Genomic DNA, 27,590 nt, shown 5'->3' with positions numbered 1-27,590 from the left:
TACAGAGCCGTAAATTGGCTTTTAGTCTTAGTTCTCCTTTGCTTCTGCTGTTGCATCTCAGGCTGAAGCTATTTTTCTCAGCTTCTTTGATCACTGGGGAATTAAATCCTTTTCTGCCTGGGGTGTCAGCTCCTCTCAGGTCTAGGCCAAAAAGGATTTATAAGACACCAGAAGTCTGCCTTGGTAGCTGCTTTGAATTCTGTACTGAATTAATCTATTTCTTGGCCGAAAATAAACTCCGATGGCAGTCTAGGCCCCTTGATGATGCCTTTTCTCTGATTTCCATACTTTCTGATCCCTCAGTTTCTCTGTAAGCCCCAAGCTTTAACTGTACTTCTCTCAGCCCACCCCACCTGCCCCATGCCTCCTAAGAGGTTTGTTCACGCCAGTGTCTCCAAGGTTCCTTGGCCTCTTGGTATAAGCATTGACCACCTAAAATTCATTTATTCCAATCATACCATTTCTAGCTGTAGAACAAGGATTACAAATGACAGAGATGGGCACCTCTGTCTCCTGCTCCCTCTTATTTTACACATGAGCCAAAGTGCCTGGCCCCATGCCGCTTCACTGTTGAAGACATAAGGAAGCCCAGGCCTCCTGTCTTCCAGTCCAGAGTCAATTGTACCACCCCACAAGACATCCTCCCTATACACCGAGGCTGCTTTGGGTGTGATGTGGTTATCCAGCCAGGGAGTTACTGATACCCTCACCTAAAAATGTAAGCGACGCAGATGAGTGCTGATAAGAATAGAAGGTATAACCCCTTGCTTGGAACTGTATTAGCATTTCCGCAGTCTCTTAAAGCTGCCGTGACTTTGGTGTCTAAGCAGGATAGCCCAGACTGCATATGCCCCATTCCTGCATGCAGAGAAGTTATTGAAGAGATACAACCAAGCCAGAATAGAATCCTCAGACCACATTCAGGGAGTTGAATGTTTACATGATCTAGGGAGAGAATGAGCACAGGGCTGGCGTTTGTCCAGGCTCAGGTGGGACAAGGGTGTGCTGACGTCTCTGTGGGTCAGGAAAGCTTCATGGGAAGCACTGGACTTCCACACTGCGGGCCCCTGGGACACCAGCTGGTGCCGAGTGCAAGGGCAGCCCTGGGACGCCACCTGGTGCCCAGTGCGGGAGGGCAGCCCTGGGGGTCCAGGCAGTCTCTGCTCAGGATGGAGTGAGCTTCAAGCCAGCCCTGGGGAGGTGGCCGGCTTCCTCCTGCCCTGGACCCAGCTCAGGGTCACAATCAGTGAGCCCCAGTTTTCTTCTTCCAGGTGCTGCCCCATACCTGAAGACCAAGTTTATCTGTGTGACACCGTAAGTGGCTTCCTTTCCCAATTTGCCTTCATTTCGAGTGTCCTCAGTCGTCCCGGGAGGAGGACACGGGTGAGAGTCACCCTGTGAGGGTGGAAGTCCCTGGGTGATGTTTAGAATTCAGAGTGACCTGTGTGTTTAAAACCTTGAGCTTTTACTTTTCTGTTGGAGACCAGAGTTTGATGGCTTGTGTGTGTGTGTTTTGTTCTTTTTTTTTTTTCTCCATTGTGTCTTGTCAACCCGGCCCTCTCCCCTCCCGCTGCTCCCCATTTCCTACAGAACGACCTGCAGTAATACCATTGACCTGCCGATGTCCCCCCGCACTTTAGATTCATTGATGCAGTTTGGAAATAATGGTGAAGGTGCTGAGCCCTCAGCAGGAGGGCAGTTTGGTGAGTATTTGGTTGACAGGCCTTGTCCCCTTTGTGTCCAAGAGCTGGTCACACGAATTGGTAGAAAGAGGTTCTAGAGCAGCGCCCTCCAGTAGGAACGGAACGTGTGCCACAGGTGGAAGTATACATTTTCTAGTAGCCACGTTAAAAAAAAAAGTAAAAAGAAACAGGTGTGGTTAATTTTAATAATATGTTTTATTTAATCCAATAAATCCAAAATTTAGCATTTCAACATGTAAGAAAAACTTCATGAGATTTTTTCATACTAAGTCTTTGAAATCTGCTGGGTATCTTACAGCTACGGCACATCTCAGTCTGGACGAGCCACACTTCAAGTGCTCAGTAGCCACCTGTGGCTCCAGGCTGCCGCATTCAACAGGGCAGCCTTAGATCTCCTTTAAGCATGGAGAGTTGGGAATGAGTTAAGGTAGGAAGGAGACCGAGCCTTTCCAGAGGGCGAAACCCTGTAGGGAGGAGAGTAAATCTGGATTATCCGACCCTGTTTTGGCTAACAGGGGCAGGAGACTGGATGGCAGCAGTGGTCTGAGCCTCTGTCCCCTGAAGGGCTAAGGGTGTGTGCCCTGCCAGCTGTAGGGCTCAGGCAACTGAAATCGCTGTCCTTGCCTGTTCCTCAGAGTCCCTCACATTCGACATGGAGTTGACCTCGGAGTGCGCTACCTCCCCCATGTGAGGAGCCAAGGACGGAAGCCGAGCACGAGATGCCGGAGGCGCCTACCTGTGTTCACCACCCCTCAGACAGCCAAACCCCAGAGCAGCTGAACTCCTAACTTTGTGGTTCCAGATTTTTTTTAATCTCCTACTTCTGCTATCTTTGAGCAATCTGGGCACTTTTTAAAATAGAGAAATGAGTGAATATGGGTGATATGCTTTTATCTAAATGCAAGTAAGAATACATTCTCTGAGACTGTGATCAGGGGATGTGGAAGGGGCGGCAAGAGGGAGAAAGAGGCAGTATCTTGTCTCTTTTGCTCCCCTGCCCCCTTTCTCAGCAGCTTTGTGTTGTTGTTGTTGTTGGCTAAGTGCCTCCTGGTGCCGGTGGCATCCCTCTGCCTCTTCTGTACACTGATGCCACAGGCCACCTCTGGCTGCATGCTCCTGGCGTTGCACTTTTAACCTTGCTAATGTCCAAATAGCAGACAGGATTTTCAAAGCCCATAAGTTTCTTTTTAAACTTAAAAAAAAAAAATTTCAAAAGGCAAAACCCCTGTGCAGGCATAGCCTTTCCAGTATGTAGGAAACTCAGTTAAGAGCCTTCTTGGTGCTTTAGGCATTCAGCTTTCTTCAGGCTGATAATTTATATAAACCCTGAGATGGGCTTCAGATCCAACTCTTCAAAGACATCTGAAGCTGTGGCTTGGCCTTTGGCTTTGAAATAGAAAAGTTTAAGGAGAACTTAAACATTCTAGACTTTTTTTTATAAACAAAGTTTTTATTTTTGCCTTTAATGTGTTGGCCCATTAGTAGGTCGGGCTGGGCAGAGGGACGCTGACAGCCTGTCCTCCGTTTCTCCCTGGACTTCCGCGCCTGTTTCAGAGCCTGGGTTGTTTCTGTGGGTGCCTTATAAGGGATGGGATGATCCTTGGGTCCTTCCCCGTCCCCCTGACCCACCTTGTGGCGAGGCTCCTTCCAGTGTCTAAAGCTCCCTGTCCTGTTTGCTTTAGGAATCCTGGTCTCAGGACCTCTTGGAATAAGAGGGAGAAAGTTACAAGTTGGACGTGACTTAGACAGTGGGGCCCCAGCCAAGGGTTTGGTTGAGCTCAGGGAATATGGTTCTTGTCCCAGTTTCTTGGTGATTCCCGGGGCACCTGTAATCGCTTCTTCATTGGTTGACCCAGGGGCGAAGGCTCACTGATAAACTCGAGGCCTGTCCTTCCCGTGAGGGAGTGTACACCTCGGCCTCCCTCCAGTGCTGGTGTCTATCTCCTCCCACTGGGGCCCCGCAGATGAGGCAGAACAACTCACATTTACTGTGCATTTTGAATACTTAGTAGCTTGCAAGGTGGTCTCTGATATTTGGGCCTCCTCTGACCCAGAGGCATGGCTAGATTGGGTGGGCCAAAACCGTGTCTCAGCTGATCACAATTGCTACAGAATGCTGTATGTTATACCCAAATTTTCCGGTTTCTAAAGTAAGGGGATGAGGCCCTTCTCTCCAATTCAAACAGGGATTGCCCTTGGCCATGCCTGTCCTCCTTCCTAGAAAGGTTGATAGATGCTACAGAGCTCTCCCTTCTCCAGCAACACTCTTTGGTTCATAATAAGCTTAACTCATAAACTGAAAGAAGATTTAGATCAGAGGGACCTGGCGCTAGGATCCAGGCTCTCTGGAGCAGGTATTGTAATGTTTGCGGCTTTGAGGTAGCGTGTGTATCTGCTTTTAATTCTGATTGTAACAAAAGTTCTGAGAGGACCTGAGACTTGTCCTGGCCTCTCCCTTAAAGAACCGAATCCTCCGGGACCTGCCCAACCCCAGCTCAGCCCAGCCCAGGGATTCCCATGGATGGCTTAACCTGCCTGTATGGCGGTTTGTAAGATGCTGTCCTGGCCACTGCATCAAATTCCAATGTATACTTCATAGTGTAAAAATTTATATTATTGTGGGGTTTTTTTTTTTTTTTTTTTTTTTGTATATTGCTGTATCTACTTTAACTTCCAGAAATAAAAGTTATATAGGAACCGTCTGATAGCGTGGCAGCTCTGTGTCTGGTTGGTGGAGATTCCCTTTTCCCCTGCTTCAGTTCAGGGCAGCCTGACACACAGGCTGAGTCTGAGTCTTCAGAGGAGATGGTTGCCCTTGCTCCCGGCTGGTCGCCTTAGCCTCTCATCCCAAGTTGACGCAGGCCCTCCTAGCACCCCCATCTTACGTTAGCCAGCAGCCTCCAAGTGGGGGTAACTGGAGGAGCCAGGGGTCCGGTACAAAGGTGTCTGCGTGGAGGCCTCCCTTCTCCCTCCTCCTTCCTCCCTCCTCCCTGCCCGGGCCTTTGCAAGCTGTGTCCTGTCTGGGGTCAGATAAGCTACCTAAGGGAGGTTGGGGCGAAGATACTCCCACTCCACCCCCGAGGCCTCCCCTTCCACAGTTGCTCCATTATCACTTTCTCTTCAGTTCCCCCAGTGGGATGAACTTAAACACGTTATTAACTGGCTGCTGCTGTGCCCTGGGCAGTCAGTGGTGATAATCCACTGACATCAGTGCGCCCACTCACTGGCTTCCCCCCCACCCCTCCCCTTGTGCCGAGTACCATGGAGACGGAGGCTGGGTGTGAGATATGAGCTGCCTTCCCCTGCAGAGATGGAACGGCAGATTACTGCCACTCAGGCGGTGGCGGCTGGCGGCTGCTTTGCTTTCCCTCCCCACCCACCCCCGCCAGCCCCGCTCTGGGCCCCTGCGGCTCCTTGGGGCATGCTGCAAGCCCCCCTAACCTTGCTTTGAGCTCTGAAGAAACCTCGACAACAGGTCCTTGCTCCCGAATGTCCCCCTACCCCTCAAGGACCCCAGTGACAGCACCTGCACCTTGGTGCCAGGGGAGGCCAAATGGGGAGACTGTCCCCCTCTTGGCCTCAGCCGCCCTCCCAGTCTCAGGCCAACAATTAGAAAGCACAGTGGCAGTGGGATGGTGCCACCTGCTGGTCTCTGGGAAGAGGCCAGGGTGGGTGGGACTACTGAGGCTTGCGCTGCCCCTGGCCCAGAAGGGCTGAGAGTCTTGGTGGCTCTGACCCTCAGCAGCCAGCTTCAAGACTGCTTAGAGCAGCAGCTGAGAAGGAGAGACCCGGACCACAATCCTTCCCCGTTCCTTGTGCCCCCACCGCCAGTAATTCCTGCCCCATCTTTTCCCCAGACCTCGAGTCCTCGTGCTTTAGCCTGAGAATCACTGAAAGTATTCCAGGGGTGGTCGGCACCTTAAAACACAGAAAAGGAGCAGAGTTGTAGCTTCAGACTACACGTTATAGTGTCAGCCACACAGGAGGAAGGAACAAAGTGACTCCCACTCCAGGGGTCCCCATTGCCCAGGGCTCCCCAAACCAGGAGCCATACCAGCAAATTTATGAAAAAAATATTTTATTCAAAAACACTGTTTACACAAATGGGTGGCGTATGTACAAAGTACAAAAGAATCCCTCTTCTCATCCCCACCTTCCTTCAGAGATGTTTAAACCTGAGACTCGCGATCTTCTGCCACCAGTGGCCCCGGCTGTGTGTCATAGGCCTCAGAGGGAGGGGCATGTGAGCTTGGGAGCGAGGCCTTCTGAGACCAGAGGCAGTTATGCAACTGTGGAGGCCTGTTCCAGGTTCCGCCTCCCAGCAGAGGGGACCGAGATCAGCTCTTACCCTCACTCCAGATTCCACAGGCATGCAGCAAGCCGCTCACTGGCTGCAGTTTTTTCCAGGAGGGGAGGGGATCAATTATGCAAGTCCCAGGCCCCCTGTTCACCTACTATGTCCTAGACCGGTCCCTTCCCCGCTCCCGCCTCCCCCATAAGCAAGCTCGCAGACAGACAGGCAAGGAAGAAGCCTGGGGCCTGATGGAGGGAAGGTGATATAGAGCGGAAAGAGGGAGTAGGGTCATGGGCAACGGCATCATAGACTCAAAGCCCAAGACCCCTGGCTGCAGGCCAAGAGGCCACACACAGCAGCTCTGACAGGCCCAACTGACCCATTTCTGCTGTGTTAGGGACATGGCCAGGGTCTAGATAAGCTCTCACTTCACAAGAAGTCTGAAGTCCATATTCATCAGATAAAGTATAAAATACTACTCAACTGAACCCCAGCCTCCCTCCTGAGGGAAAGACTCGATAGACCAACACACGTGCCTGAGAACAGATTCACAGGCATAAATGCACACGTGTGTCCAGGAGGCGAAGCTTCTAGCTCAGGAGTAAAACTTCAGCTTAGAGACGTTAGCTGTCTCCATTCCCCTTCCTGAATAATTTCATTCAAATAGCTGCTGAGCAGATAAAGGCAGGAATAGGTTTCCCTCGTTGAGTACCTGCGACAACAGAAGAAGCTCAGTCTCTTCTACAACAGAGGCAGACCCTGTGGGCCCTTGGAACACCTTGATCTGAAGAAAAAGGCGGCTGCTGCTGCTGCAACCACATACCCAGGACGGCAAAGGCGAGGCAGGCACACCTTGTGCACAAACACACACACATATGCACGCGTACATGTGCTGCCTGCATAGGCATCAAGATGCACAGCAATACTAAAATCACAATTCATATGAACCCTTCGCATTGAGTACTGTTTGCAAAGAAAAGTGTGGGATTCAAACATTCACGAGAGCGAGCCTCTGGCAGAGGTGAAAAGGCCAGCAGGCGGGGAGAGGCGGGGGTCCAGACTGTCCATCGGGCGCCGTAAGAGTTCCTCCACGTGCCGGGCTACATCCATGGTCTCATCCAGATCGAATTCTCCATCCTGGTCGAGAACGGGATCAGGGCTGGTAGAGAGAGAGGGATGTCAGAGGGAGGTGGCATGACTCACAGCCCCTGGCCTGCTCCCCACTCAGACCCGAGTCTCATGGGAACTGGACCAGCTGTGGCCAGACCCACCCCCAACCCCAAGTTGAATAAGCCAGTCACTGGCTCCATGGGGGACACCCAAGTTCTCGTCTCATCTCTTGCTACTTCACTGAGTGATCTGAGGGAATTCATTTTCTCTGTCCCTGTCCTCATCCATAAAACAAGCTGGTTGGGTCAGTGAGCTCTGTCCACCTACGACACCATTCCATTAAACCAGAGGCACCATTCACTGGGCACCACAGTGGGCCTGGCCTTTCAACCACAGCACAGCAATCCTCACAGCCACCTGTAACGTAGACATTTATTCCACTTTATAGAGGAGGAAACTGGGGCTCGACCATGTTAGGAACAGGCTCAGGACCATCTGGCTGGCAGGCAGAGTCAGGACTGGAATTCCAGTCTTTGTGACTCCTAAGCCTGTGGTCACCCACTGCAGTTTATGCCTCCCAGGCATCCAGACTTCCAGCCCAGGGCACCCTCAGCTCAGAGGGAATTAATTCTCTATCCTGGGAACTCCAGAGAGGAGCAATTAATACCCTGTTCCCACCTCCCTAAGAAGGACCACCCCTCCATGGTCACCCTGTATCAAGCCCTTACAACAGCCTCGCCGTGCTAAATGCTTTAGCTGCACTCTCTCACTTAATCCTAATCCCAACCCCATGTGGTAGGTAGTCTTGCCTCCATTTTACAGATGAGGAAACTGAGCATCAGAGAGGCTCAATAATTTTCCCAAGGTCACACAGCTAGTTGGCACCAGAGCAAGGACCCTGCTATGTGTAGCTTCAAAATGCTCTATGCTTTTACTGGTTGATTTCTCCCTTCCTCCCGCACCCCTGCCAGAGCCCGGGCTGGGCTGGGTGGTCTCAGCCCTAAAGAAGCTCTGGGTTCCTTTGCCCACCAGCCCTCCAGGGGTCCAGCCTGAGGCCAAGTGCCCGTTCCTCCCCGCGGAGCCCCAGGAGAACACAACCTACTTCTGTGGGTACATGTTATAATGAGCCTGGGGACACACGGCTGGGGAGGGGGCCTGGTCCATGTAGGTGGCGCTGCCCCCGGCAGAGTCTGCAGATGCGCTCACAAACCTGCGGGAGGAAGCAGAGCAGAGCCTCAGTGGCCTCAGGGCAGCAGCTGACTGGGGAGGGGCTCAGAGGGCATCTTCATGTCTTTTTTGGGTGTAAAAGGACAAAGCGCCCACTGGGCCCGGGACTCCGGCTGCAGGAGTGGGCCCCGGGTACTGGCCCCATCAGGACCAAGCCCAGTTCCCTCCCCAGGGCTGAGCCAGGTTTGGGGCGGGGAGGGAACACTGGGCCCATGAACAGGAGGGGTTGGCAGGGAGGGGTGAGGAGAGCGGGGGGAGGAGAAAAGAGGCAGCAGGAGACCAGAGCTGGACCCTGGACACTTACTCAGGGACCACTTGCTTGATCTGTGGCTTCACGTATCCGTCCACTGCTTTAGCTGCCGAGGGGGGAACGGTGATGAGAACCAGTCTCCCGGAGCTCCCAAGCAGTCCACCTCCCCCCCATGGCCGTGGGGCCTCAGCAGGGATGAGATGTCCCACAGACTCCCAATAAACACTGGCTGACAGGTCCAGCCTGAGGCCACTCAGACCCTGGCTTCGGTGTCGTTCCTCCTCCTGCTTCCTTTTCTGGCCATTTCCTGTCTCTCTCCCCACCCCCACCCTTGCCAAACGCCAAGGAGCAAACCCAATCAATGGACTGGTGACATGTTGAGGAGGAAAAATCTGTCCATTTTGCTTCCTACACTCAACTTGGGGGCAGGTTTGAGGGTGGGGAGTGGTGAGAGCAGCTGATTCAGACGGGAGCCGTGCAGTATCTGTGGGCTTAAACTATCCTGGCTGCTCCCCCGGAACTGCAGCCTCTTCCTCCAAGGGCACAGAAGTGAGAGCCCACTCAGCTTTGCACTTTGCAGAGAAGAAAGCCGGGTCAGAGGCTTCATTTTCCCTCTCCTCAATTGTGAGCCCTGAAATCCTCTGCACGTGCTTTGCATCATCCCAGTAACCAAAATCCACAGGGGAAATGGTCCCTGGGCTATTCCTGGGGAGTCCTGCTGCCTAGCCCCGAGAGCTCTGTCCATGGGGTCTGCCCAGAGCATGAGGGCGGGACGCACCGAGCACAGGAGTGTAGTACTTGGAGAAGACCTCATCCTTAGGCCGGTCAGGAAACACGTAGATGAGATAGTTCAGGTCCCCCAACCGGTCGGCCAGGGACCGGATGGAGAAATCCCGCGTGGTGAATGGCTTCAGGTTCCACAGGTTGCGGTCAGCTGTGAAAAGGACAATCTCATTTCCACAACCCATGGCCACCAAGAGGAGGATGGGGGTGTGGGGTTTTAGGGCAGGCTCGCGGAACACCCAGGCTTTTACTAGCCTGCATTGCAACCCCCCTGTGTGCTCCTCAGCATAGGGGAAGGAAGTGACCACGAGAACATTCTACCCAGCAAACTAGGTGAGTAGATACCAACTGGGCTGGGTCAGAGCAGAGTAGGAAGGTCTCGCCCAGCAGTTCTGGAGGCTATGGGGCCATGATTTTAGGTTCTCCCAAATGGAAAATGATAGAAAGGGAATGCATTTCTGAGCAACACTCCTCCCAGACTCCATACTCAGTTCCTCCCTTTCCCACCAGGTACCCTCTAAGGATGCAGGCCTGATGGAGAACAGGAGCAAGGAGATCGAGACAGGGTTTCTGAGGCAGGAGTGGGGGCAAAACAGAGCGCTCACGAGAGTCAAACTTCCAGGCGATGGTGATGCCCCCAATTTCTGAGTCGCTGAAGCGCAACAAGAAGGTCCCATCTGGCTTGTTGATGAGCAGGTCATGGGCCTGTTGCTTATTCACAAAACCTAGGATGGCCCTGGGTGCACGGAGCAGACGGTGTCACTGCTGGGCCAGCAGCCACTGTCCCCTGAGCCCATGCCCTCCCAACCCCCATGGCCCCCATTCCTCACCCATCATTCCAATGGGGCTTGTGATGCTTCTTCAGCACCTCCATGACCCCATCGAACCACTGCCAGAAGGTGTAGTTCCAGCCAGGCAGGTTTTCCTGCGAGCCCCCCAGAAACCCAAGTCAGGGCTTGTGTCCCAGTCATCACAGGTGGCCCAGGGAACAGTCAGTGCCCTCTCATCTTCACCGAGACCCCCTCCCATTCTCCCCCTGAGGGCCCCACACTCCAGAAGTCCACAAACTGACCCAGCCCCCAACCTGTATCCTAGGGAACCACAGAGTAAACTCAGCCCTGCCCTCCCAGACACGAGTCCAAGACATCCCACAGGCTAGGGTAGGAGAGGTAAAGCCTTGTCCGAGCGGGACGAGACGCTCAAATCATTGCTGCCCAGCCCCTTCATTTCACAGATGGGGAAACCGTGGCACAGAGAAGGGTAGGGGCCTGGAGAACTAGTTAACAGATCTAGGACAAGAAGCCAGGGATCCTGACTGCCAGCTCCAGGTCCTTCCATCGTCCCGCTTTGGCTCTCGTAGTTGAGCAGTTTCTTGCAGCCCCTGCCTGCATTCCTGGGGGCACTAGCCCCTGTTTCTCCTGATTGTAGGAGAGGGTGGTTGGGGGTACAGGGCGGAGTGCTGACCTTGGGCAGTAACCTGTCTGTGAGGTGGGGGAGGGGTGGCAGGACGCAGGTGGTCCCGGGCGGGCAGCTGGCAGCGGGTCCCTCACCCTGTTGAACTGGGCCCAGGACACGGCCATGCTGTTGTAGTCCTCCAGGTGGCTGCTGCTGCTGTTGAACAGCTTCTGCGCCAGGAACACGAGGTTCTCCTTGGTCAGGCCTCGGTTGCTCTGCACTTCGGCCTTGAATTTCATGTTGAGGGCTTCACACAGCTGCGGCCACAGCACTTTGTCGGGCACGGCAAATGGCACCCTGCCCTGAGAGCGAGGGATGAAAGGGGAAAAAAAGGCAGATTGTGGGGCTGGCCCCGTGGCCGAGTGGTTAAGTTCGCGCGCTCCGCTGCAGGCGGCCCAGTGTTTCGTTGGTTCGAATCCTGGGCGCGGACATGGCACTGCTCATCAGACCACGCTGAGGCAGCGTCCCACATGCCACAACTAGAAGGACCCACAACGAAGAATATACAACTATGTACCGGGGGGCTTTGGGGAGAAAAAGGAAAAAAAATAAAATCTTTAAAAAAAAAAAAGCAGATTGAAGGGGTAGGAAATATTTACACACACACACACACACACACATATAGACATACAGGTACTAAGAGACAGAGAGGACTGAGAAAGCTCCAGAAAAGGAGATACAAACACAAAGGAAAGAAAGACGGGGGGCAGAGGCAGCGGGGTGGGCATGCTGGGGTAAGGACCCAGCCCAGGGGACTGAGGACAGAGACCAGGGACCTGAGCCACAGGCGCGGGAAGATCAGGGACCTGAGCCACAGGCGCGGGAAGATCAGGGACCTGAGCCACAGGCGCGGGAAGATCAGGGACCTGAGCCACAGGCGCGGGAAGATCAGGGACCTGAGCCCAAAGACCAACTCGCGAACCTAGCAGACCCCAGTCCTGGGACCCAGAGCCCAGACAGAGCCCAAGGACATGCCAAGGGCAGGGCGCTCACCCCAGCTGCCCTCTCACCTCACCTCAGCTCTGGTCTGGTCCTGGGGTCGGGGAGGACAGCTCATCAAGGGCCCGAGGGATTGGGGCTGACCCTGGGAGACTCTGAGGGCCCGGGGGTGCCAAGGTGGGGGTCCTATAGGGACTCACCGGCTCAGCGAAGGCATTGTCCCACAGCACAGTGGCAGTTGCATTATGGTCCTGGCTGCCGTGAACGATGACAACCACAGGAAGGGACAGGGTCTGTGGGAGTCAGAGGAAGCAAAGTTGAGGGCGTACGACCGCCATCTTGCCCTCCACTCAGGCAAGACTCCCAACCCTCATTCCTCACCCACAATCCCAACCACAAGCCCCTCCCAACAAAACGAAAGCAAAAACAAACAAAAAAACACAACGCATTTCTTCTTGGCCCATTGCCTAAGTTCTGTGGGCTGGTGCCAGATTAGAACCTAGCAAACGGGCACCAGCGGAGCCAAAGTAGGTTTTCTGACAGCATCAAGGAGTAACTGGCCCGAGACTGTGCGAGGATTCACAGCGCTCTGGCGCTCCCCAACCCGCCAGGGGGCCTCAGGCAGGTGCTGTCACCGTCCTGGGTGATCCGCGGGGCATGGGAGAGGGGGCCTCACCTTCACCTGGAACACAAGCTCATTGCTGCCCACACTGAACTGAGACTCAAACAGGACCGTGAACTTCTCCTCCGTCACAGACTCCGCACCCCGCCGGTCAGCGCGCTTGATCCTCTTTAGCGACTATAGGGCGAGGTCCAAGGGCGACAGGGAGACAGAGTCTGGTTACAAGGACTCAGCTCTGGGCAGACCTTCCCTCGAAGGGCCGGCCCTTTCCTCACCATGTTCCTGAAGTGGGCGCTGAGGGTGCCGGTGGCCTGGTGATACTCCATCACGCAGCAGTTGTTCAGGATCTCTCCACTGCACTCGCTGCCAAGGAGAGGGAGCCCCATCTGCACACGGGCCCCAGGCCAGGAGCATGGTCCTGTCTGCACCTTGGGCTGGGGTCTTCACTCCAGAAAGGCCCTGCCCTGTCCCCTAAGACTGTCCCTCAGTGTGTCTCTCGGCTTACTTTCTCAACACCCTGAGAGTACCCAAGCAAAGTCTTCAAGGGGTCTGGGTCTCTATCATTAGGTTAAAAATTCCTTGGGCATCAAGATTGACGTGGGGGCCTTTGGGGGCCTGCAGCAGCTTCTAGTACACTTAAAATTAAAATCTTGATCCTATAAGGATCCCCATGATCAACCCCTGCCCACCTCCCTAGCCTCATTGGGTTCCTCTCCCCTCACTCAGGACAAGTGAGCCACACTGCCTTGTCTGTTTGCTGAGCATGCAAGCTTGGTGCTACCTCAGGACTTTTGCACTTGCCCTTCCTATAGCCCCAAACACTCATGGATCTAGGCACTCAGTACACACACCAAGTCTCTCACTTCACTCTTCATTCCCTCATTCATTCATTCACTACACTCTTCACGGGTGGCCTGCCCTGACCCCTGGAACCTTGCCTCCCCTCCCAGGTCCTCTATACAAACACTTCTATGCTCCTCCTTCAGGACAAGGCCTATGTTCTCTCTGCCTGAAAGTCTTCCCTTTCCACGCTCTTTCAGTAGCCACCTCCTATTCATCCTGCCACCTGAGACTACTTGTCATTCTGCTCCACCCCACCATGACCCACTTCCACTGTGTCCTATACATTTCCCTTGTCACATCCCAGCAATTGTGTCTCATGTCTGCTGCTTGCCTCTGCAAATCAAGAGGTTAGGCCAGGACAGAACCAAGCTCTATTTGAATCACAGTTGTGTCCCAGCGCTTAGCAGATGTCCTAGAACACCCCAGCAGCCCAGTCCTTGTGGACCTACTATGTGCCAGGCACGGCAGGGACTGGGGAAGGCCTCTGAGCATAAGGAGCAAAGAGTACACCAGGACAGACACAGTGAACTGGAGAGACACTGGACCACATCTGCAATGCCAGAACAAAAGGCTGCAGGGAGGCTGGCCACGCTGTCCCCATCACGCAGGGCCCCAGCTGTAGAATAGAAGTGGGCCCCAGACAGGGTTAGGGAGAAGCAGAGGGTGGAGGGAGGGGCACGTACTTGCGGGTGTTCTCGTTCTTGAGCAGTGACTTGGCCTGCTGCTCACTGATGATGGTGGCCTTCACCTGGGGGGGGTTCATGTGCACGTTCAGCTTCCCGCCCACCAGCAGGCGCACAGTGGCTGCGAACTTGGTCTGGGTCTTCAGGACCTGAGGGGGCTGCTTCTCGATGATGAATGTGCTGTGGGAACACAAGTGACCAGATGCTGCCTCAGGGGACTGCGCTCTGGTCCCTCTGCATGGGGAGGCTGCCTCAGAGGGTGACTTAGGAGCCCATGTCGCAGCCCCTGTTCCCAGGGAGGCTGCTGAGAGTCGGGGGAGATGGCGAGAGGGGAGGCAGTGAAATGACCTCAGCAGCTGGCACGGGCTGCAGGGGACGAGGGCAGCCCTTGTAGTGTCCACAAGAGAAAATGGGCAAGGTCAACACCAAGAGGCCACAGCAGCTGGGGACAGAGGGGGTTGAGGGTGTGAGGCAGAGAGAGACAAGGACTCAAGCGAGAGTTCCCATCTGCAAAGCACCCCTCCCTCCCCCAGGCCAACCACATGGGGGGCTGGGTGTGGCCAAGACGCAGCCATCACCTGGTCACCAGGGCCGAGATGATGTCTGTGATGGTGGCGTTGACCTCGGCCAGCATCTCCTCCACGGGGCCGGGGATGGGCAGCTGCTGGCAGAGGTGCTCAGCTCTGCGGATCTGCTGCCGGTTCTGCCAGATGATCTCGGCCAACTTCTCACACCTGCACAGCAGCCCCAGGGCCAACGGGAGGACAATGGCTTCACCCCCATGTCCCACGCCAGAGGTGGGAGGCTCCCAGGCTGGGGAGAACCCCCAACACCCAGCTCCACCCTTCCCCAGGAAGACTCATGCCTTAGCCACCACTCTACCCACTGAGCGAGCAGACCTGCCCTGCCTTCTGGAGACACAGAGAAACACAGCAGGAGTCGCCCTGATTTGGGCCCCACCAGCATGCCCATCACTCTACACACCCAGCCCTGCCCTGCTCCCCAACACAGTGATTCCTTCCCAGGGAAGACGGTGTGATCTGGGGGCATCAAAGTCTGTATGAGGAACTGGAACCACGGGTGAAATAAGACCTGTCCCACGACAGAGCGAGCCCACTGCACACGAAAATGCAGGAGGCAGAACAAGCAGCTGGTGGCACCACATTGAGCCCCTGCCCGGCCCCGCCTGCCCTCCCTGCCTGCCTCCCCCACACCCATTACCAGGACTGGAGCACGTCCAGGCTGCCCTCGGGGGGCCCTCCATTCCCGGCCAGCTGCTGCCGCCGCTTCCACTGGATCAGTTCGTCATCCAGAATGATGGTCTGCTGCTTCCGCAGCAGCTGCAGGGTCTTCTGGTGCTTCTCGGCCAGCTCCTGAGGGAGGTGGGGACAGCAGGCCCTTCTGGGCTCCCAGACAACAACCTGCAGGCCCTCACTAAGGAGGCGGGCCCGGGACCAGGCCCCAGGCACACGCTTTGCTCCGGCCCAGACCTGCTCTGCTGCACATGCCCCCACAGGAAAGAGAGATCTGGCCTCCTGTTCTCCCAGGTCCTGCTCTCTTCCTGGCTCTAGCCCCATTCCGGCCCCCTGGACAGCCCGGGATGTGGACCTCCGGGCCTGGGAGGAGAGGGACGCAGACCCCACTCACCACGCGGTACTGCTGCAGCGTCTGGGCCTCGCGCTGCAGCCAGGCCTCCAGGGACACCTGCTTCTGCTGGAGGGCCGTCTCCCGGCTCAGACGCTCCTGCGGATTCAGCTGGGCCAGCTGGGCAAACTGAGCTGGAGGAGGGACAGGATACCCATGACCACGGCCTCCAGCCTCCAGCAAGAAGCCCAGAGGAACCACACACACCTGTTCTGGAGACAAGGCCTTCAAGGGGACACATCTGACCAGGGGCAAGTTGGGGTTCTAGCCGCCAAGGGTGCCCAGAGCTGAGTGGGCTCCGCTCCCTGGCCTCCCGGCTCTGAGCTCCCCTCCAGGGAGTGGGGAGACAGAAGCTTGGGGTACAGCCGAGGACAATCCTGCCCTGCGGCCTTCCGTCCCACCCGAGCCCACCCAGCTGGCTGCCCAGCCCTCCTCACGCCACACGGGGGTCTGGATGGGAGCCACGCTGCCTGGTTTGAAGTGTGCCCTCGCCGTTTACTAGATGGGTGATCTCAGGCACATCGCTCTCCTGTGCCTCAGTTTCCCCATGTGAAAAACAGGAGAACCACAGCACCTGCTCAGTGAGTGCTGTGAGGAGTAAACAAGCGATGAGCCAGAAAATGCTCAAGAGAATGCCCGGCATGTGCAGCTCTGGGTGAGAGTCAGTCCTTCGCGGTTAATGGGTTACAGGACGGCATTAAAGGGTGACGGAGACGGCAGCTGCCCCGCCCCACCTCACACGGCAAAGCCTCAGCGGGAAGGCCCCGCTCCGCTGCTCCATCCCATTTCCCGGAGCACACCAGCCCCTCCTCGGGGAAGAAGGTGTCTCTCCAGGTGCCGGCAGGGGCCTCACATGTCTGTCCAGGCTGGGCCCCCTCGAGGCCAGACGGCCAGCCAGGAGAGAGGGGAGACTCTGAGAGAGGGGGACAGAGTGTGCAGGGCCCGCTGGGGACACAAAAGCAGCAAGATTCTCTCAGGAAAGGGAGCGGATTCCTTCCACAGGGGCTGACAGGAATCTCATCAACGGCAGGAATGGGGGTCAGTGCGGCCTCACCACCATTTTCAAAAAGTCCGTTAAGTGCGGCCTCACCACCATTTTCAAAAAGTCCGTTATGACAAACTTCAGACACAGGGAGGTGGAAAGCATGATGCAGGACACCTGGGTACCAATAACCCAGCTGGAGGAATCAAACATCTCCACAGCTAAAGCCACCTGTGCACCGTCTCCTGCTTGCAAACCCATCCCTCCCTCCAACGGTAACACTGTCTTAAACGTGGGCTCACCACCTCTGCCAGGAGCCTTTCCAACCTCCCAGTGTCCTCACTCAGCTGCGTGAGAAGATGTGAGCGTCAGCATGTCTTGGTCAATCAAGTTCCTGGCAGGCCTCTGAGGGCCATGTCACACTGACGTAGGCCCTGCCCCACGGATGCACAAGCTGGGACAGACTAAAGCAACTCTGCACACCCAGGAAAAGCCCAGAACCAGAAGAGAACTGAGAAACAGGGTTCCAATCGCACCGCAGGGGACTGAGCAGGAAGAGAAGTGTCCAGGCATGGAACACGGCAGAGGAAACTGGACGGCCGCCTCGGGAATCCTGCCACCCACAGGGAGGTGGTGGTGAGCCCAACACCTGGGCCCAGCTTCCCCAGGCAAGTGACCCAATTAGTCTCTCCTGGCAATTTGCAGAAGCTTCTGGGAAGGATGCCAGCAGACGCGAGGCAACTGTCTGCTCCACTGGAGGGAGCTGAGCCTTTTCGTGCACAAACAGGTCAATAGTCTGGGTTTCTGATGGGTGAACTTGGATAAATGGGACTGAACTGACATTGCATAATGAGTACAAACCCAAACCGGAATCCAAACCCAAACTCATAAATAGGAAACAGAAAACCAAATATAGGATCAGAAGTACTAGCAACCAGTCAAAAGCCTTGGGTAGAACTAACAGGCTGAAATCTTCTGTTCCTGAATCTAGGAAGAGGGTCATCCTTTCTCTGGGGTCAGTCTGGGGTGGATTCAGACGGAAGACATGCTAGAATCATCCCACCAACATTCACTCAACACCTACTATGATCCAGGCAATGTGCTAGTGATAGATACAGAAACTGCTGACAGGGCTGGCTTAGTAGGAGAGCTTAGTTAAAAACAGAATTCTAACAAAATTTAAATAATAAAAAAACAAAAACGGAGAAACAGAGGAACAAAAACTGAAAAGGGATAAAACAGAAAATAAATATTACATGTAGACCTCATGTAACTGTATTAAATATTACATTAAATATTAATGGACTAAACACTCCAATTAAAAGCAGAGATTTCTGGGGCTGGTCTTGTGGCCTAGTGGTTAAGTTCAGTGCACCCTGCTTTAGTGGCCCAGGTTCAGTTCCCAGGCGTGGACTTGTACTACTCTTCAGTGGCCATGCTGTGGCCGTGACCCACATACAAAATAAAGGAACATTGGCACAGATGTTAGCTCAGGACAAATCTTCCTCAGCAAAAAAAAGAAACAAAAAACCCCAATGACATTTCAGAATAAATACAAAAGCAAGACTCAACTATATGCAAGGTACAGCTAAGTTAAAAAAAAAGCATAGATAAAGATATGCTGTGTCAATATAGAATATGAAGGCTGAAATAGTTATATTAATATCTGATAAAGTATACTTCAAGACAAAGAGTATTACTAGGGATCAAGAAGGATATTTCATAATTATTAAGGTGTCAGTCAGAAAGACATAATCGTAAATGTATATGCATCTAATAAAGCTTCAAATACATAGAGGAAATATTTACAGAAATAACTGGAGAAGTAGACAATTGTACAATATAATAAGGAAATTTTGATACCTCTCTTTCAACATCTGATAGAACAATTAAGCAAAAAATCAATAAAGACACAGATCAGTGGTTCTCGAAGTGTGGACCAGGGATCCCTCGAGGGTTCCCAAGACCCCAACAGGGGGTCCACAAAGTCAAAACTATTTTCTTAAGGCTATAAGACCTTATTTGCCCTTTTCTCTTTTAGTCTCTTATAAGTATACAGTAGAGTTTTCTGGAGGCTACAAGATATCAGATATTATGACAGATTGAAAGCAAGATCCAGCTGTCTCCTATTAGGTTTAACATTAAAGAGATTTGTAAAAATATAAAGCAATGCCACTCTACTCACCACATTTTGTTTTGGAAAATATGGATGTTATTGGTTTTTTGATTTGGGGTTTTTTTGGGTAACACTTTATTATGTAAACATTATATATTATGCTATATAGGTTAACATTATTGAATTTATTGTTGCTATTTTTGAATGAAACAACTGGAGAACATATATTCTTTTCAAGTCCACAAGATACATTCACCAAGACAGAGCATATGCTGGTCCATAAAACAAGTCTCAATAAATGGAAAAGAACTGAGATCATACAGAGTATGTTCTCTGACAACAATAGCATTCTATAACGAAATGAAAATGAAGTCACTAGTCATACGACATGTAGAAAAAAATAAATATTTGGAAATTAAACAATATACTTCTAACTAATGTATGGGTAAAAGAATTAACCAGAAGAGAAATTAGAAAATATTTCAAACTGAATGAAAATGAATATAGAGCATATCCAAAATCATAAGATGCAGCTAAATCATTGCTTAGAGGGAAATTTATAGGTCTGAGTATATCTATGTTTGAAAAGAAGAAAGGTCTAAAAGCAATGACCTAAGGGTCTACCTTAAGAAGCTGGAAAAAAAAGAGCAAAGGAAAAGGCAGCTTGACACCTCCTGTTCTCACTAGGCTGGGGTGGCACAGCTCTGGGGCCAGTCGTGAGTGGGAGGAAGATGGGCAATGTCTCAAGACTCCTCAAATTGTACCTGGGGTTAATTCCTTCTGAATTAATTTTTCTTCCCCCACACTTCTATCATGGCAGCCATTGGCCAACTACAGTCCCAGGAAACAGGAGTTTTCCACTGTCACCTCCTCCTTCCAGCTCCACTTCCTATCAGTGAGGCTTAAGAAGGGGCATTCCTGGAGTTCCACCTCTCCCTAGCCTGGTTCAATCAGGGGACTCCCAATCTGAGTCCTCCCTCTGATTGGGGAATACTTCGTCCATATTCATTCATTCATTCATTCATTCACTGAGATATTCACTGAATACCTACCATTAGGGAGAGACTGTTGGTTAGTAAAGCACAAGGGTTTTATGACGCATCTCTAGTTGAGATCCAGTTCTGCAACTAATACAAGGAGCCCAGGCCAAGTTACTTGTTCTCTTTGAATCTCAGTTTTAACAGGCATAATACAGCTACCTACTTTGTAGGGCTGTTGTAAAGGTTGAATTGAGTAATGCATGCAAAAGCCTTCGCCTGGAGCCTGGCCCACTGCAGGGGCTCAATCACTGAGAGTCACTACTCCTCCCAGGCTTTGGGTAAGCCTCTGGGGAGACAGATTCCGACCTAGCCCCGACCCAGCAGGAGCTCACAAAGTGGTCCTCACTCCCGTCCTCAAGACACACCCTGCCCACGCCGCAGGGCCTCACCCTGGATCCGCAGGCTCTCTTGATATTGGATGATGAAGTACTCCTGGGTCTGCTGCAGCTTCTTCAGTTCGTTCTCCGTGTCCTGTGTGACCAGTCGCAGCTCCTCAAATGTCTGGTTGATCTGCAGGTGTTTCTGGGACATGGCGTCAACCAGGATCCCAGCAGGGGAAGTACCCTGGAGACAGATGGGGGGAGAGTGCAGGCAGCGGTGGGCTGGGCAGTGAGGATGGGAGAAAGCCTCAGGCGTCGGTGAATGCTAACACTATGGACCCCAAACTCCAGATCTAGAGTCAGAAGGGCAATTTGAGTCAGACGGACAGTCATTTGCCAGAATTGGGGGGGTGGGGAGGCGGAAAAAGAGGAAAAACAAGTGACCTGACAGAAGCATAGTGGAAACTTTATTGCAGATCTGCCCTCTACCAGAGTTTCCCAGACAGGATCCATCTAAATTCTCTTTGGAGAAACTGGAACTCAACACATTTCAGGAGTTACCTGGGTTTTCCTCCTAAATATGATGACCCCTCATTCTACGTTCCACATGACCTGACGCCATGGACTGTGCCCGGTGCTGGGCACACAGTGGGGAACAAGGCTATGTGAACACACTTTGTCTGCATCTTCACTCAAGACATTCTTGTGACTAAGACAAGAGGGAAGAGGGTTAACCTCTCACAGGCGGTGTGCTGGAGACCCCAAAACAAACTCAGAGGACAGGCATCCACAGGTCTCCTTGGATCCAGCCATTTAAGTGACCTGGTCTGATTTATTCTTCAACACCTGGCTGAGAGGGGACCAAGTCTTCAGGGCCTTTCCAGTGAATGGTTCTCGGAATACAATCCAAACTCCTTCGCCCAGCTCCACCGCCCTAGCGGACACAGCCTCTGCTTCCTCCGCCCCCAGCTCCGCTGCTGCCGAGCACACCAGCGACGTTTCGTTCCTTGAAAACACAAGCATCTTCCTACCTCGGGGCACTTGTTGCCTTTCCACTTGTTGTTCCATCACTCTGGAACATTCTGGCACCAAATCTTCCTGAGGCTGGCACTTCAACTGGCACCTTTTCAGAGTGGCCTTCTCTGATGGGCCAATTTAAAATAGCACCACTCTTATCTGAAAGTGTCTTGTTCTTGTATTTGTTTACTGCTTTCTTGTCTGCCTCCCTGCACTAGGATGTGAGCTCCCTAAGTCCCAGGACTGTCTTGTGGATCACAAAAGCCCCAAGCCCTAGGACATCAGAGGCATTCCAGAACAGCTTGTTGGCTGGGGGAGGCAGGATTTCCCCCAACCATGACAACACCTGTGCATGAGACATGTACTTCTTCATTGGGGCCAAGTTTATTGGTATTTTTACAGATAGCTCTGTGATTGCAACAGGTCAAGGGACACAAGGGTTGTCCTGGAAGACCCTCTGGGACCCAGCTTCTGCCTCCTCTCTGGCTTTACCAGTAGCACTGACTACGTGCAAGTCTTCAAATGTGATAAGATGTCTCATGCTTTCCTGCCCTCACATGCACTGTTGGTACTTTTTTTAAAGATTTTATTTTTTTCCTTTTTCTCTCCAAAGCCCCCCAGAACATAGTTGTATATTCTTCGTTGTGGGTCCTTCTAGTTGTGGCATGTGGGACGCTGCCTCAGCGTGGTTTGATGAGCAGTGCCATGTCCGCGCCCAGGATTCGAACCAACGAAACACTGGGCCGCCTGCAGCGGAGCGCATGAACTTAACCACTCGGCCACGGAGCCAGCCCTGCACTGTTGGTACTTTTGAATGGAAAACTCCACCCTCCCCCCCCACCCCCCCCGTAGTTCAGACATCCCTCTCCTCAGGACACCCCCCTGCCCGCCTCCGCAATCTGAGCTGGCTATTTGTCCATACATGCCTCTTCTGCACTCGGCTCACCCCTAGAGAATCTGTCATCACCTGAATCCCTTTTAGTGGGGTGCCAGGCCTTTAGCTGTGTCTCCAGCCCCAGCCCAGCATCAGACGTACCGCAGGGCCTCAAGAAATGTTTCCTGAATGAACTATACGATCGCCCTAATCAGTGTCCACAACATAAATAAATAAATAATAAATACGACCTGTGTTTTCCAGGCTCTATTCAGTGGTCTTTACCTATGTTACATCAATTTATGAAATTCATTTTGCTTTATTGCAGATAACAGAACATTGGTATCATTGTCTAAGCAGATGTTCAATGCCTTTACGATCAGAACTTGGGAGATGGGTCCCTGCTACACCTCTCTGAGTGTGCCACTGTTAGCTCTTCTGACACAGACCTTGGCTCCATTTTCCTCACAGACCCGTCCACAGAATATTCCTTTTTCCTTGTTTTTGGGGGGGCGGGAGGAAGATTGGTCCTGAGCTAACATCCCTTGCCAATCTTGCTCTTTTTGCTTGAGGGAGATTGCCACTGAGCTAACATCTGTGCCAACCTTCCTCTATTTTGTATGTGGAACACCTGCCACCACATGGCTTGATGAAGGGTATACAGGTCCATGCCCAGGATCTGAACCTGTGAACCCTGGGCCACCAAAGCAGAGCATGCAAACCTAACCACTATGCTACCGGGCCAGCCCCCACAGAACACTTCTTATTTTGGCCCCAGCCCCATTTAATGAATGACAAACTTTTCCCTAATGATTGTAATGCCATCTCTGACATAGATTGAATTTCTAGATGTGTATATGTGTTTTTAGGGCTTCCTCTTCCATTTCATTTGTCTGTCTATCCTCGGCCCACACAGTATCTCATTTAATCCTTACAATAACCCCATAAGGTAGACACTATTACTATCCCCATTTACAATAGAAAAAACAGAGGCTCAGAGAGGTTAAGTAACTTGCTCAAGTCACACTGTTAGTAAGTGGTAGAGCCAGGGACTGAAGCCAGGGGGTCACGCTACACCTGCATGTAATATTGCCTCTTACACTTGCCCATATCTCTCATCTCTTTGGTGCTCTCTCATGCCTGTGTTTATAAAACACAGCTCTGCGGTCGGCCCAGTGGCGCAGCGGTTAAGTGCGCACGTTCCGCTTCTTGGCGGCCCCGGGGTTTGCTGGTTCCAATCCCAGGTGCAGACATGGCACCACTTGGCAAGCCATGCTGTGGTAGGCGTCCCACGTATAAGGTAGAGGAAGATGGGCATGGATGTTAGCTCAGGGCCAGTCTTCCTCAGCAAAAAAGGATTGGCAGTAGTTAGCTCAAGGCTAATCTTCCTCAAAAAAAAAAAAAAAAAGACGATAAAAAAATTAAAAAAATAAATGAAACACAGCTCCATCTGAAGAGAAAGGCATATGGAAGGACTTCCCAACGCCTCTCCCCATCCCTATGGGACACTCACATTGTTGGCTTCTTGGACCAGCCTCTGTTCATTGTACAGAATATGCCGGATGCAGCGGACCAGGTCCATGGGGCAGCGATCATACGTGTTCTGAAAGAATCCAACAGCAGCTACCAGTGGCCACCCTCTGCAGCACCATGCGCACCCCGTCCTCTCCTCCAGCCCCTGCCTCAGCTTTCCCCGGGAGGCCTCAGCAACTACCACCAGCTGCCTCTATCCCTCCTTGACTCAATTCCCCTCCCAGATCTTCTTATTTGGTTTTCAGTGCATTAGAAACCCACAGTTTACAAAACACTGCCAATCTACCATCTCCTTTGAGTTTCACAGCGTCGAAACCCTGCGACATAAGCAGAAACTATTATCCACAATTCACAGATGAGAAAACTGATGCTCAGAGAGGTTTACTTGTTCAGAGGCAAACAAGTGAGTGAGCAGACGACTCAAGATTCAGGGCATCTAATGCCAAAGTCAAGGTACTTCCCATCTACTCCTGCCCTGGGTTCTTATTTTGCTTCCCTCTTCCCCCCAGGTTTCTCCTGCTTCCTCCTTCTTCTGGGATGGACTTTATTTCCCTGGCACTGTGCTGCTTGTATTGAAGAAGGGCTCTCTAAGAAATACAAGTGAGTTCCAATAAGCGCTTGACTATGAGTACCACCCACACCCCTTTCCTGCTTCGCAAAAACTTCCTCTCTCCCTGTACTCCTTCCCCTCGCCCTCCATGTGAAGGAGAAGCTAAATCTTACATCAAACCCTGAATTCAAGGCTCTTTTATCCAGCTCCTGCCTCCACGGCACCTCTTCTCCTTCTCCCACCCTACTTCAGCAGCTCTCCTACCTTTAAAAGAGCCCCAAGAGGGATGACTGTTTGCCTCATCCCCTCATTTCTAGAATCTGTCAGTCTTCCTTTCGCCAACAAAGGAATCTTGACTCAGTCTACCTCCAGCCCTTCTGCTTGATCTGTCTAGAATGCCATTTCACCCACCCTCCTTCTCTTGGGGACAAACATGCCCCACGCCTTGCTTTGTAATATACTAAAGGAATCTGACAGGTCTGATTTAAAAAGAGGGGGTGGGGGAAACTGAAGCACAGAAAAGTTGCCGATAAGCTCAGGGTCACACGATGAGTCAGTGGCCAGGTCAGGAAAAAACCCAGGGGTTCTGATGCTGGAAAGAGAAGGCGGACACAAGTTCCCTGGAGATGGCCCAGAGCACACCCACCTGCAGCTGCGTGGCATAGTGCCCCAGCTTGATCTTCAGCAAAAACCCATCTTCCCCCACTTGGTGCTCCGCCTTCTTCTGCAGCTCCTGCACTAGGCCCTCCAGGAGCTGGGTGGCCTGGGCTTGGTCCTGGGGATTGTCCAGGTCGATGGCATCCCTTGGGGCAAGACATGGGAGAGAAGCCTCCTGTGGCGCCTCCTTGGGCAAGGAGGTCAGGCACCACGAGGGACATGGAAATCCCAGGCTCCTGACTAAGGGTGCTCCAGAGCCCACAAGACTTGTTCTTGGCATCTCCACAGGCATCACAATCTAGAAACATCCCCTCTCCCCTCCCAGGGTCCCATTTTCCTCTTCCCCTTTCCCAAGGACACGGCCCCTTCCAGACAGAGAAGGATAGACAGAACCAGAATCATACCAAACTACAAAGAGGAGACCTAAAGGCCAAGGGGCCTGGATGGTAGGGACGGGCAGAGGAAGGCACAGGGCAGGAGCACCTACCATGGCTGGCTCTCGATCCACTGCGCTAGGTAATGCCGGACCTCGATGGGGAAGTGCTGCCCATACAGCACCTGCATCTGGCGCAGCGCATCTCCCTGCAGCTGCTGGGCCTGGATCCAGCCCGCCATGTCCGTTCACCTAGGACGAAGAGAGGGCTGAACGGGCGCCTCCTCGGCAGAGGCGAGGCCTGGGCCTGCCCGTGGCCCTGCCATGCCCATCCATCCCTGGACCGCGGTCAGGCCATGCCCCTCCCCTCCCACAGACACGCTTTCCTGTGCGGGAAGAAAGACGGTGAGGAGGGGAAGGCCGCCCTTCCCTCCAACAAGGAACCTGCTGAGGCTTGGGGAGGGGCTCTCGAAAGTCAGGTGCCCTCCTCCTCTTCCTCTCCCCTCGCCCCACCGGGGCTTCCCCAGAGGGGGGACAGCTAGAAACTGAAAGAGAAACCTGGCAGAGGCCCACGGGCCCTCTGGGGAGGGCTGCAAGAATCCCCCCTACTCCGAGCCCCAATTTCTGGGAAGGCCGGATAACCCAGCCCAAAGTTAGGGCAACGCCACCGACGGCTTCCACTGGACGGCTCGGTCCCCCAGGGCACGTGGTTGTAAGGAGAAAGGGTTGGGAAGACGGACGCTCCCTCTCCTCGTCTGCGCCCCCAAGCTGTGCCCCACGGTCTCCCACTGCCCAGCCCGACAGCGCCCCCTGCCCACCGCCGGCGAGGACGGCGCCCACCCTCGGCCCCCACCCTCCCGCCCTCCGCGTCCCTCGTCCCTCGTCCCTCGTCCGCGCTGCACGCTGCGTCGAGACTCCCTCTCGGTCCCGGGACGGTTCCCTGCACCCCGCCCGGCCGTCGGGCTCCGGGTCCCGGGGCGCGGAGCCGGGGCGGGATCGAGGGCCCCTAGCCGCACGCGCCGCCGGGACGCGCTGCCGGGCCCCCCACCTGGTGGCGCCGAGCCGTCCGGCGGCGGGGCCGGCTCTCTGCCCCGCGGCTGTCGCTCCGGCCCGGGCTTCTGGCGGTGGCGGCGGCGGCTGTTACTACAGGAAGGAGCAGAGAGCAGCGATTTCCTCCTCAAAGGTCAGCTGCCTCCGATAGACCATACACAGCGCGCGAGCTTTCGCCAACACCCCTCCCAGCCTCTGTCGCTCCCTCCCCGCCTCCGCCCTCGGTCGCTGGCTCCCCGGCGAGTGCGCGGCGGCCGGCCCCGGGGCGGCCGGGCTGGGCGGCGCCGGGCGTGGGGCTGCCCCGACGGCGGGGTCCCCCGGGAGTCCCAGCGGGACTGTGGCGGGCCAGAGACGCAGGAGTGGCCGGAGGACGGGGGTGGAAGGGCCGGGAAATCCCAGGCTCTGGAAATCCCAAACCAGGGCCTCAGTTTTCTCATCTGTAAAAAGGGAGGAGGGAAGGGCTGGACTAGCTGGAGAGCCTTCCACTTCTGGCGCTTGTCATCTTTTGAGGCTCTAGATTGAAAAAGTAAATGTGTGTGTGTGCGCGCGTGTGTGTGTTTATGTGGGCTGGGGACACAGCTTTTGTGACCTCAGAGGCAAAGCCATTGGGAGGGGAAAGACTGGGGATTCCAGAGAAGCCAGCTCACCACCAGGGCCTCCCCTCCGCTCCTTCCAGTACTCCCACCACCGCGCACTCACCCAACCTCCTGAATTTTTGCAAATAAGAATCAGAAGTGCAGAGAGGGGAAGGGGCTTGCCCAGAATCACACCGTGGGCACATGGCCTCGTCGGCAGACTATGATCCATAAATGATCCTGCCCCTCTGTTCACCTAGCCCAGTCACATTTGGGGCTGGTCCTACCCTCACAAAGGTCCAGGGAGGGCTGTCTGGAATCCTCACAAGCTCACCACTGCCTACAGGCCTTGCCCGAGCAGGGAACATCCTCCCCGAAACTTGCCTGGGTCACAGCACCCTCACTGAGTGCCTACAGGGCCTGCGGTGTTGGGCAAGGCCAGACTGGAAGCCTTCCATCCCCTTTGCCCAGCTTCCCTCTCCTCTGGGCCTCCCCTCTGCCTGGCAGCTGGTATTGGCAGCACCAAGAGAGGAGCCAGCCTGGTTGCTCAGTCAAGGCCCAGCTGGGCCAAGACCATGTGTCCTGGGGGGGAATCATTTTCTTCTTCCCTCCCTCCCTAATGCCTTCTTGGATCTGCCCTTTTCTCTCCATTCCCTCCCCCAATCCACTGCCCCACTTTCTTGCCCCTCCACTACCTCCCCTACTTTCATTCTTTTTACTTCAGAGAAAAACTGAAGTTTAAAGCTGCAGAAGCTAGAGTGTCTGGGTCCCACACACACTGCCACGTGTGGTCTCAGTCCCTTAGTTGGCAGGATCATGAGGAAAGGAATTGAAAACCACAATGGGGTTCTTGAAGGACTGGAGAAACCTTGCTCCTTAGCAAGGTTAGATGTTCTGCAGGGGAGCCCTAGGGAGGAGAAAGCACACGCTCTCCCTGCCTCCCTTCTTCC

At 53.7% G+C, this 27,590-nt stretch overlaps 2 protein-coding genes across 6 annotated transcripts in view; one reads left to right on the top strand and one right to left on the bottom strand.

Annotated features, from left to right (window-relative positions):
• The window catches only part of STAT3 (signal transducer and activator of transcription 3), a 61,130-nt gene extending 56,725 nt beyond the window's left edge, over window positions 1-4,405 (top strand). For 2 of the 4 annotated variants that reach the window (XM_046674535.1, XM_046674534.1), the window contains exons 22-24: window positions 1,272-1,314; window positions 1,641-1,703; window positions 2,339-4,405. In XM_046674535.1, coding sequence (XP_046530491.1) covers window positions 1,272-1,314; window positions 1,641-1,665 — 68 coding nt within the window. In that variant the 3' untranslated portion in view covers window positions 1,666-1,703; window positions 2,339-4,405. Of the gene's footprint in view, window positions 1-1,271; window positions 1,315-1,590; window positions 1,704-2,338 lie in introns of all 4 variants that reach the window. The other 2 variants (XM_046674533.1, XM_046674532.1) reach the window with 1 other exon arrangement.
• A 1,359-nt stretch (window positions 4,406-5,764) lies between these two features.
• Window positions 5,765-26,198, bottom strand: LOC124247320 (signal transducer and activator of transcription 5A). Of its 2 annotated transcripts, XM_046676444.1 has the most exons (20): window positions 26,064-26,198; window positions 25,130-25,267; window positions 24,632-24,788; window positions 23,416-23,505; window positions 20,081-20,255; window positions 15,557-15,687; window positions 15,131-15,282; window positions 14,488-14,643; window positions 13,910-14,089; window positions 12,659-12,746; window positions 12,438-12,560; window positions 11,962-12,054; window positions 11,599-11,718; window positions 10,918-11,124; window positions 10,198-10,292; window positions 9,973-10,103; window positions 9,363-9,518; window positions 8,639-8,690; window positions 8,210-8,317; window positions 5,765-7,156 (listed from the first exon to the last, which is right to left on the bottom strand). In XM_046676444.1, the coding sequence occupies exons 2-20, from the start codon at window positions 25,255-25,257 to the stop codon at window positions 6,994-6,996; spliced, it is 2,505 nt and encodes an 834-aa protein (XP_046532400.1). In that variant the 5' UTR covers window positions 25,258-25,267; window positions 26,064-26,198; the 3' UTR covers window positions 5,765-6,993. The 2 variants fall into 2 exon arrangements, with proteins under 2 accessions (XP_046532400.1, XP_046532401.1); XM_046676445.1 differs by lacking the exon at window positions 11,599-11,718.
• Between the last annotated feature and the right edge of the window lie 1,392 nt (window positions 26,199-27,590).

This window comes from Equus quagga, chromosome 11 (genome assembly GCF_021613505.1).
Source record: "Equus quagga isolate Etosha38 chromosome 11, UCLA_HA_Equagga_1.0, whole genome shotgun sequence".
NCBI lineage: Eukaryota > Metazoa > Chordata > Mammalia > Perissodactyla > Equidae > Equus > Equus quagga.
The sequence above is the reverse complement of the archived record's forward strand: the minus strand, read 5'-3'. Positions and strand labels throughout refer to the sequence as shown.